The sequence below is a fragment of the Emydura macquarii genome, unplaced genomic scaffold (genome assembly GCF_026122565.2).
Source record: "Emydura macquarii macquarii isolate MOO-44397 ecotype Brisbane River unplaced genomic scaffold, CSIRO-AGI_Emac_v2 contig_378, whole genome shotgun sequence".
In the NCBI taxonomy this organism is placed as follows: Eukaryota; Metazoa; Chordata; order Testudines; family Chelidae; genus Emydura; species Emydura macquarii.
Window position 1 is genome coordinate 1,033,337 of NW_027130515.1, and position 10,678 is coordinate 1,044,014.

The 10,678-nt window shown below is 71.3% G+C and overlaps 1 protein-coding gene across 3 annotated transcripts in view; it reads right to left on the reverse strand.

The window, feature by feature from the left end:
* Window positions 1-10,316, reverse strand: part of UNC5A (unc-5 netrin receptor A) — a 54,699-nt gene extending 44,383 nt beyond the window's left edge. For all 3 annotated transcript variants that reach the window (XR_010917511.1, XM_067535351.1, XM_067535345.1), the window contains exon 1: window positions 10,109-10,316. Coding sequence is in view for 2 of the 3 variants with exons in the window: in XM_067535351.1 (XP_067391452.1) it covers window positions 10,109-10,184 (76 nt within the window). In the remaining variant the exon portion in view is untranslated. The remainder of the gene's footprint in view (window positions 1-10,108) is intronic.
* Between the last annotated feature and the right edge of the window lie 362 nt (window positions 10,317-10,678).

Below are 10,678 nucleotides of genomic sequence, written 5' to 3' on the forward strand. Positions count from 1 at the left end.
GCGTGCCACCCAGCACGTCGGGACAGGGAGCGGGAGAGGGGCACGGCTTGGAAGACACGATTGGAATTCCCTGCCCCAGGGCGCTGTGCGGGGACTCAGCCCTGGTTCTGTCCCCGGTTCTACCGCTGCCCTCGGGGGAGCCCCCGGCCTGGCCCCGCCCGGCCTCGGCCCCCAGCACACAGCCAGGCAAGGCCCCTGCCACGGGCTGCCAGCTCTGGGGGCAGGCACCGTCTGACCGGGCATGGGCCCAGGAGGGGCTCCCTGAGCAAGGGGCAGAGCTGGGAGCCGGCGTGCAATGGGACGCTGGAAGGGAAGCACAACCCCCCCCACACACACACACACACGCGCGCACTGGGGCCATGCCACCCCCCCCCACACACGCGCACCGGGGCCGTGCCGCCCCTCCCCAGGCGCCCGTCTGAATCACAGAGGGTTTTTCCAGCGAGGTGCCAGCTGCAGCCCCATAAATCGTGCCCCGCGCCCGGCTGGCACTCCATTCCCGTGAGCAGATTTACCGCGCGGCCTGCGCCCGACAGCAGGCAATTAAAGCACTAATTGCGGCTGATGGCGCCATCTTAAACGGGGGGAGGGGGCGGCTCCCTCGAGCCCCTGGAAACCAGCCCCCGGGGAGAGCGTGGAGCAGCCAGCGCCAGCCGCAGCACAGCCAGGGGGTAGCACGGAGCCCCCTGCCCTGCCCCCAGCAGCGCTAGCCTGTCCCATGGCTCATGGCCTGAGGAGCGTCCGTCTGTCCTGCCTCCTCTCTGAATGCAGCCGTGCTGCCCCCAACGCCCCCCACGGACGCCCACAGCTGGATCAGAGGCGCCCTTAGAAACAGCCGCACGGTGCAGCTCGCGCCCCCCACGGCGGAGCCCGTGCTGTGATCGCCCATTAGCGCGCAGGCGCTGGCCCGTGGCATGCCAAGAGAAGCCAGGGAGGCTGGCAGCCAGCCTGGCCCACGGGTGCCACCCGGGAGGGCAGCGACATGCCAGGCTGAGCTGCCGCGTGCCAGTCCTGGCCAGGCACAGCTCCAAGACAGGCCGCTGAGGCAGGCCTGTCGCTGGGCTCCCGGGCCTTGGCTGGCACCGTGTGAGCCCAGGCCAGCCAGCCCTTGGCACACAGACCGCTGGGGGGGCTGGGGCCAGCCTGAGCGCCAAGGCCAGGGCAGCCGGGAGGGGTGGGGCCAGGCAGGGAGGGCAGAGAGCGCCGCCGGCCAGCCCCGTGTGGGTGGGGGCCAAGGCAGCTCCCCCCGGATCAGCAGTGTCAAGGGGGGCCGGGGGGGACCAGCTCAGCTGACATCTTCGTTACACTGGGCAGCGAGTTAATTGCATGGGCGGGGGCTGGCGGCACAGGGGGGTGGGGCAGGGCCCCAGGACAGGCGGGGGGGGGGGGGGGCGCACATTACAGAGCAGGCAGCCCAGCGGGGATTAGCACAGGCCAGGCGCACAAGATGACCCCTCCCAGCGCCACAAAGAGAACCCAGGAGTCCCAGCTCCACCCCCCCTTCCCCAGCACCAGGAGAGAATCCAGGAGTCCTGACACCCCATCCCTTGCTCCCCCCCCCGCCGCCATTTAAGCGCAGAGGACGGTTGCTAGGCAGTAAACACGCGGCGCAGCAGGCGCTGGAGGGATTCACGAGCCGGGGAGACGCCGTGATGGAGCCTGGGTGCTTGGGGCAGCGCCCGCCAGGGAGACACTGGGGCCGTACCGGACCCACGCAAGGATGCAAGGCGCCCGATACCCTGGCACCCCACGAACCCGCAAACACCCCGGCAGGCGGCAATGGGCCGGTACCCACAGCTCAGGCGCCCCCATGGGGCACCAGCCCGGGACCACCCACCCCACGGGCTCGAAGTCTTGGCTCCAGGCAGCAGCAGGGGCTTGCCAGGGGAGCGGCAGAGCTGCCAGGAGCCTGGCCCACTGGGCTCTTGACGGGAGGCCAGGCGGGTGCCATGGATCCCAGCCCCGGGGCTCCCTGGTGCAGGCGGGCGGCTGGGTGACGGGCATTTCCCTGGCCGGGCATTGCTCCACATGCCTGCCCGCCAGCCCCGACTCTGATGGGGCCTGAGTCCCCCCAGCCAGCACCCTGCCCCCTTGCCACAGCGCCCCTGCTGGGGTGGAAGGACGTGGAGACCCCCCCCTGCAGCCAGTGCCCCCTTCTGGAAGAGGCGGGAGGGGCCGGGGGATCAGCCTCTCCCCAGCCAACGCCGCGTCTGGGCACTGATTAAGTCGGGAGGCAAGGAATGAATTAGTCTACGGTGGTTTTGCATCACAATTGAGCTGCGCTAATTAAGTATTTCAGCTGATAACGCTTCCCCCATTACACCCAATTAGCATGTGCGGGCTGGCAGGGCTCCCATGCCTGTGGGGGGCCGGCCCAGCACCGAGTGGAGCAGCGCTGGGCGCCCCCAGGGCAGGCTACGCCATGCACCGGGCCACGCTGAGCCGGGCCACCCAGCACAGCGCCCGCCGTGGGCCAGGCCCATCCCCAGCACGTCTGGGCCGGGCGCTCCCAGGCAGGCTGCAGAGATCCAAGGCCAGGGCCCCCCCCAACACTGAGAACTGCCACTCAGGCACTGCTGGAGGCAGGGGCCCTGGGGGCAGAGCAGGTGCTCGGGGGGGGGCCCAGCTCCCATTCTGCCAGGCCAGAGCACGGGCACCGCGCCAGGGCCCCCTGCTGCCAGGGCGCTTTGCATCGTGTTTGCTATGGGGCAGGGGACTCTCTGCCAGCCCCAGCGCCCCCCCACGAGCCGCCTCTGCCCATGACTGGCTGCACCTGCTGACTGACTACCGCTGCCCGGCTGGTTCGCACCCCCCGCTCCCCAGCCAGCAGGTCCTCGCGGCGCCCCCCGGCCCCCACGCAGCCCCCTGCCCTCACAGATCAGAGCCGGGGGAAGGAAACACTGTGGCTGAGGGGTGTCAGCAGAGCTGGGGGGCCCAGGGCTAAGACGGCGGGGGCTGCGGATCAGGAGTGAGGGGAAAGCTGGCATGGATTCCTTTCCCCCCCCCCCCCACACTGATTTTGTCCATCCCTCACTTTAAGGAGCAACAAATTGCAAATCAGGCTCTTTCCTTGTCCTCTGCCCGCCTCCAGCCGGCCCGGCCCCCCTCCAGCTCCGGGCATCAGCGCCCCCTCCCTGCCTGCCCCAACCCATCCGCTCGGGCCCCATCTCAGCGCCCCGAAGCTCTTGGCCCAAGGAGCCCCGACCCCTCTGCCTCCCGCTGCCTGCCCTGGGCACTGAGCTGGGGACTCTGCCTCCACCCTCCCTAGGGACCAGCCACGTCTGCACCGTGGCCACTCCCTGCCCCGGCCGCTCCTCTCCTGCCCAGCGCTGCCCTGAGCGCACAGCACGCTGCACCGTTCTGGCCTGGGCAAGGCAGCACGACCCCCCCAGACCCTCCCCCCGCTCACCGCAGAAACCTGTTCAAAACCACCCTCCGCATTTCCCCCCCAAAGTGCCCCTGGGCTGGGCCACACGGGGCCGTGGGGCTCCCCCGACCTGTCTGACGTGGAGCCAGCTAACCCCTCGCCCCCCGGCAGGAGCAGAGAGAGACAAACACGGACTGAAGCCACAGAGACGGAGGGCAGGTGCCACCCCCTGCCGGTGCCCCTCAATCCCGACCCGCAGCCCCTGCGATCCCAGACCCGGCGCTCGGCCTGGCTCGTATCTGGGAAGCAAATTGTGTAACTGACAGCGAAGATCGAGCTCTCACGTCGGCTCCCTTCCTGCCAGGAGCCTCAAGGTCACCCTGAGCCCGGGGCCTGTCAGCTGCAGAGCCGGTGGGAGCTGTGGGCAGGCACCTGCCCAGCCGGGGACCCCTCTGTCCCTCCGTCCCCCCTGGGGCTGGCCACGCTGGGGGTGACTCACTCACACCCTCACTCTGTGCCCTGGGGGAGCCTGGGGATAGGGCACCTGCCCCCGAGCCAGGCCCATCCCCTCTCAGTCTGCAGCTCGCAGCGCCCAACTCCCCTAGGCACAACTGGCCCAGCCCCTGCCCTGGCAGATGGCGCCGTGTCCCGGCACTGCCCTGCCCATCCCGGCGCTGTCTTGCTGCACTCGGCTGCAGCACCTGCCATTCGCAGAACCGCCCCGGCACGGGGCACAGGCCTGGGCCTGCGTCCACCCCACTGCCTCTGCCTCTGCGCCCCCCGGCCGCCGGTCTCCTGCCGGGGCCATGGCCTGTCTCTGTGCCCGGCCTCAGCCACCCAGAGGGGAGCAAACTGCCAGCCCCGGGCGCTGGCTGCCGGAGAGGGAGAGGGGACGACGCACGGCACTGGGGGAACCGACCAGAATGCCGAGTCCCGGGGCAGGCGTTAGCGCGGCCGTGGGGAGCTGCGGGCGGGCACCAGGCACCCAACGCCGGGGGAGCCTTTCCTGCACTTTTACTTTAAAGGACAAAAAAGAGAAACAAAACTGCCCCCACACAAGTTACCCTGCCCCGCACAACTGCCCCGCTCCCCACCCCCACACAATTGCCCCGCCCACCTCCCCCACATCGATGGCTGCCCTCCTGGCTGGGGTCCCCGGAGAAGCTGGCAGCGGACAGCTAATGGCCACGTGCCACTGGGCAGACTCCTGGGCGGAGCCACGCAGGCTGAGAGCACCCGCACTGCGCCCCCCATCACCAGTGGTGGAGCAGCACCCCGAATATCCAGCGCACATGCAGCACCAAGCCCAGGCTTTGCTGCTGAAACCCGGCCCAGCAGGCTCCAGCGGGGGCATCCAGGATCTGCCCCACGCTCTGGGCCGTGCAAGGGGTGGGGGCAGGAGCCCTCCCAGCCTGGCTCTGGGGAGAAGCACCCGCACTCACATGGACCCCAGGTGCCATCCGCACAGCACCAGTCCCCTGCCTCCAAAATGCAGCCACCTCTGGGGGTGTGTGGCACCTGTTAACAGCATCCTGGGCAGGGGCCCAGCAGGGCTAGGGAGAAGGGAGGGAGCCGGGAGCGCTCAGGGCCCCTTCGCCCCCATTCCTGCCCACAGCCCCCCTTGGCAACACACGAATCCCAACGCAGCATGCCTGGGGCTCTGAGGGACGCGCATGGCAGGGCCGGGACATCTCGGAGGGGCCTGTCTGCCCGGAACCCTGCCCAGCCCAGCAGCGCTGCCAGCCCAGCCGGGCCGCGGGAGCGGGCAGACACCAGCACTACACCCCCAAGCCAGGCCCAGCCGCTGCCCGCCGGGTATGCAGGGACGGCTGAGGCTAAAGCTCAGAGAGAGACGGGACTGAGCACTTCAAAGGCTCCCGCTGCCACAGCCCCACAACCAATCTCCAGCTCAGCCCCCCCTAGGCCGAGTCCCGCAGCAGGGCGGGGTGCTCCTCTCTGGGTGGCCATGGCAGAGGAGCAGCCGGGCAGTGCTGGCGAGTGGCGATCCCCCTACGGGGCTGGGGCCAAGTACGGGGCAACAGGAGGTGTGAGCCAGAGCAAGCTGCCAGGATTGGACCCACACCTGATCCTGGCACAGGATCCATCAGACGGGGCACGGCGCCAGGACAGGGGCAGCTGTGCCCAGAGCGGCGCTGGCACGGCAACCAGGGGGCAAGCGCTGAGGGTGGCTGGGCTTGCAGGTCTGGGACTGGGTGAGGCAGTTCAGAGACCTGCCGCTTCCCCCCCCCGTCCCCCTCCATCTCCTCCTTGGGGAACGGGCACCCGGCCCCGCCCGGGACCCAGCCTGGCCCAGGCAGAGGCAGAGCCTGAGCCCCCCTCCCCGCACCTGTCAGGCTCTGCGCGGTTTGATACGGAGCCAGCCCTGCATGGCACGGAGCCAGAGCAAACAGCCCCTGGGTAGCCTGCGTCTGCCACTTGTGCCGGCAACCCTGGCGCAGCTGCTTCCCCGGCCACACGGCCAGAGCCATGCCACGCTGCCTGCCCTGCCACGGGCGCCCTGCTGAGCCTCTCCACGCAGGGCCACCACGCCCCGGTCCGCGAGTCCCCTGAGCTCAGATGCCGCTCACCAGCCTGTGGCAGCGGGCGCCGCGGCAGTCCCGCCCCAGCAACCCGCAGGTCCAACCCCTAGCCAGGGTCCGGTGCCCACCCTGCCTGGGCCTGGCGGGACTCAGAGGCAGCACCCGGAGGGGGAGGAACTGGCAGATCTGCTGGGACCTGAGCCCCACTGGTGCTTCCACGGCAGCTTAGCCTCTCCTGGGGGCTTCTGCCCCAGGGCTGCTCCCCCGCAGAGGCAGCCAGGCAAGGCACCGTCAGCCGGGCAGGAGGCTGCTTTGCAGAGAGAAGCCCCCAGGCTATTACCTGCCCTGGCCCCTTCCCCAGCAACTGACCTGGGCGTGCCCCAGAGCCCGGAGCTGCCAGGGGGAGACAGACGCTGCTCACGCCTCAGCCACAGCCCAGCGCTGATCCCCAGCTCGCCGCGCTACTACCCCCGGGGCAGGATCCCTCCCTCCGAGCCCGTAGCCCGGCACCGCTGGTCCCAGCCAGCCCAGAGCCCTGCCGCAGTGCGGAGAGCAGAGCCTGCTCCGGGCCAGAGGGCAAAGGGCTCATCTGACCTGTGGGCCCCATGCCCCAGGTGGCCCTAAGCCTCCGACTGCCAGCAGCTGGGATGGGCGCCGGGGACGGATCACTGCAAATAGCCCTGTTCTGGTCACTGCTCTGCCGCACCTGGTGCCAGCCGCCGGGGGAGGCAGGACCGGGCTAGCTGGGCCGTTGGGCTGATGCAGCCTGGCCGTTCTTATGAGCTCCGGGCACAAGGCTGAGATCTCCCTGGGGAGGTGCCAGCTGGGCCATCGCGCAGCCTTCTGCTGGTGACGCCACGGAGCGCCGGCTGGAAGGGCTGAGAAGGGCTCTGGGAGCCAGGACTCCTGGGTTCTGCTCCTGCTGACTCAGTGGGTGGCCTTGGCAAAGCCTACTGGTGCCTCGGTTTCCCTGCCGGTGGGGTGGTGATGGCGTTCGGGCTGGGAGAACTGAGGACCAGGTGCCAGGTGTGTGCACAGGGCCCTGCCTAAGGCCTGGACGACACTTAAGTTAGGTCGTGGGAGCTCGGGGCGGGGAAAGCTCAGCCCACCTAGCGCCGCCCCTGTGCAGAGCCGCCTCACGCTGCAGCCGCGGCTGGGCTGACGGAGGAGTTCTTACAACCCCACGACTGCCACTCGGGAGCGGATCACCGACAGCGCCGCACACCCCGGAGCACCGGAGCGGAGCCGTGGCCTCCAACGCCCTGTCGGCACCTGGCAGGTGAACGGCTCGGTCGCCGGCTGAGCGGGCAGCCCGAGGCAAACACTCCCTGCGTGGCCGTCGCACACCGGCCCCACCGGGACTGGCAGACCAGTGCCGCAGGCCAGCCCGGACCGAGTGGGAACGGGCCAAGCAAAGACACCTCCGGACCCCACGCCCACGCTCTAGGCTGCGGGAGGCTCCCCCACCTCGGGGTGCGTGCCCCATTTCACCAAAGCACCAATGCTCTCCTCGGCCCCCTGCCCAGCACCAGACACCGACACCCCCACGATGCCCCCCACTGCCCGGCACCCCACACTGGGCACTCCAGGGCGCCCCAGCAACCAGCATCCCTCCCAGCAAACGCCCGCCCACCCCTGCACGAGGGCCTCAGGCTCCAGCATCTCCGCCGGTGCCAGCTGCGGTAGAGAAACTCGGGGGTCGCCCCGGAGAGCAGGGAAAGGGCCCTGCTCAGCATCACCCCCCCCCCCCCGGGTGGCTACGGAGCCGCAAACAGGGCCCCCACCCGGCGGCGGGCCTGCAGGGGGTGCGAGCACTATGGGAACTGGGGAGGATGGTGCACCTGCTCGGGTGCAGGGGGCGGAAGAGCCCTGGGACAGACCCCCGCCCCGGGCTGGCACAGGGCGGCAGCCGTCCGGGATCCTGGGGCGTTGCTGGAGCTGCCCTGTCCCCTGACCTGCCTGGCTGACAGCGCAGAGAGGGGCGCACGGGAGGACGCAGGCAGGACCGGACTCGCTGTGGGAGGGAAAGCGCAGCCCAGCGCCTCCCCCTCCCTTCCCCCACCCGGCTCAGCAGCTCAGTCCTTTGTTCCCAGCTGCCAGGTGTGGGCTGCCCGGACCCTGCCCGGGGCCCCTTCTCCAGCCCTGCCCAGAGCCCGCAGCCCACACAGCTCTGCACCGCGGGGCACGCCCTGGCACCCGCCAGTGACACGCACCCCAGCCCAACCGTCTCCCCCTCCACGGGACCACCAGCAGAGCTGGGGCGCGGGTGCACGTACAGGGGCCTGGACAGCCCCGAGCTGGGATGGCAGGGGGCGGCGGGGCGGGATTGAGGGGCACCGGCACAGCTGTTGGGGTGAAGCTTGCCCGGCCTCTGCCCGCGCCGGGCTTGGCTGCGGACGGTGTCTCTGCCTGCCTGCCTTGCTCCCACCGTCCGAGGAGCCTGTGGGAGCCGCGGATGTCCAGGGCTCTTGCAGCTCTCAAAACTGGAGATAGCAGAGCAGCCAGCCCCACCCGCCGCCCAGCCCCATGAGGCCCGGAGACTGGGACCCTGACCTGCACCCTTGCTCAGACAAGAGCCCCTCGCCGGCGGCAGCAGGCAACCGCCCACCCCAGGAGCCCCCAGCTGGGGCAGGAGCGCCCGGGGAGCAGGAAGGCGGCTGCATGAACCTTACAGCCTCTGGGTCCTGCCGGCGCAGGGCGCTGGGCTCCAGGGCTGCCGACGGAGGCTGCGAGCCAGGCGCCTTGTGCCATGGTTCTGGCCGGGTAGGGGGGCGTGTGCCCGGGTCGCTGGCAGCGTTGGCGCAGAGTAAGCACGGGGCTGTGCCAGCTGCCGGAGGAGCCAGGCTTCCGGGCGCGCTTCGCCACGGGAACCTCTCCATCGGCTCAGGCGTGCGGGGTCCGGCACGAGGGTCCAAGGGCCCCCACCCGCCCCAGCCAGGCTGGGCTGGAGGCTGCGGAGCTGGGCTGGGGCTCGAACACAGCCGGTGCCACCCAGCCTCATGGCCGAGGCATCCCACGCGCTCTGCCTGCGACAGGGCCAGAGAAAAGCCTTCAAGTCAAAGAACGTCAGCACTGCCCATCTCTGCACTGGGCCGGAGCCGGAGCCAGGTGCAGGAGCCAACGGCCCCCCTCCGGACGTGGGAGTCCCGCAGGACAGACATCCAGCAGCAGCACCAGCCAGGACCCTACCCTGGGGCTCCGCACGAACCGCCCAGACCCAGTGGGGCAGACCCCGCTGACCTTGCTGTGCCAACCCACAGCCACGCGAGCTGACGCCCCTGCCAGGGTCTACGGCACCGGACTCCCGGTGCACCCCCGTCCCCGCCACCCTGCCAGCCACGGGCACAGCCGCGGGGGCAGCCCCGAGGACACAAACCGCCCGCGCCCGAGCCAGACAAGACCAAAATGGACCAGAACACGAGGGCAGATGCCACCTGCGCTGCCCCGGGCAAGAGAATCCCCTGCAACAGCCCAGATGAAGGGGGGGGGGGGCGTGCAAAGGCAGAGCTGGCTGGGGGCGGCGCGGGGGGGGGAAGGTGCAAAGCTAGTGGCTGGATGCTGCAGGGGGGGCACGGATCTGGCTGGGGGCTACCGTGGGGGGAGACGTAGACCTGGCCAGGGACTGCCATGGGGGAGGGCACAGTTGGGGGGGGGGGGAGGGAGGCGGCAGAGCTGGCCGGTCTGTGGGAGGGGCGGGGGTGCAGAGCTGGGGGGGCTGCGATGGGGGTGGGTCAGAGCTAGCGGGGCTGCGCTGGGGGGGGGGCTGCGGAGCTGTGTGTGGGGGGGCTGCGGAGCTGGCCGGGGCAGAGCCGGGGGGTCGGGGCTGCGCTGTGGGGGGGGGGGCAGAGCTGGCCGGAGCTGGGGTGCAGAGCTGGGGGGTCGGGGCTGGGGGGGGCTGCGCTGTGGGGGGGCAGAGCTGGCCGGAGCTGGGGTGCAGAGCTGGGGGGTCGGGGCTGGGGGGGCTGCGCTGTGGGGGGGCAGAGCTGGCCGGAGCTGGGGTGCAGAGCTGGGGGGGGGGCTGCGCCAGGGGGCAGAGCTGGGGGGTCGGGGCTGGGGGGGCTGCGCTGTGGGGGGGCAGAGCTGGCCGGAGCTGGGGTGCAGAGCTGGGGGGTGGCAGAGCTGTGGGGGGGGGGGCTGCGCTAGGGGGCAGAGCTGGGGGGTCGGGGCTGGGGGGGCCGCGCTCGGGGGGGGCCCCACTCACCGGCGGGCGGGCGGGCGGCGAGCAGGGCTCCGGCTCCGGCCAGCAGGACCCGGCAGAGCGCCGCGGCCGCGGCCATCCCGCTCTCAGCGCCCCAGGCGGCGCGGGGCTCGCGGCGCGCGGCGGGCGCCCATGGCCGGGCTGGCGGGGCGGGCGGCGGGTGCCGGAGCCCGCAGCTGCCGGGGAGCGACTGGCCCCGCCGAGCCCGGTGCCGGCGCTGCGCAGGGCGGGCGGCGAGCCCGGCAGGGCTGCAAAACGCGGACTGGATCCGCCGCCGAGCGGAGCGGAGCCGAGCCGAGCCGAGCCAGCAACAGCTGGGGGGGGCCAGCCCGGCGACGCCCCCCCGGGTCAGGGCGACGGGCCCGTCCGGCCTGGTTCCCAGTCCCAGGGGCCAGCAGCCCTTGGCCCCTCGCTGCACCGTCACAGACCCCCGGTGGGCCCGGCAGGCCCCTCGCACCCATTCTGCAGACGGGGGAAACCGAGGCAGCCAAGGGCGAGTGACACCCAGCACGGCACTGTCTAGACCTCAGGCGCGCCTGGCTCCGGCCTGCCCTGGAGCAGTAGGTGCGGGAG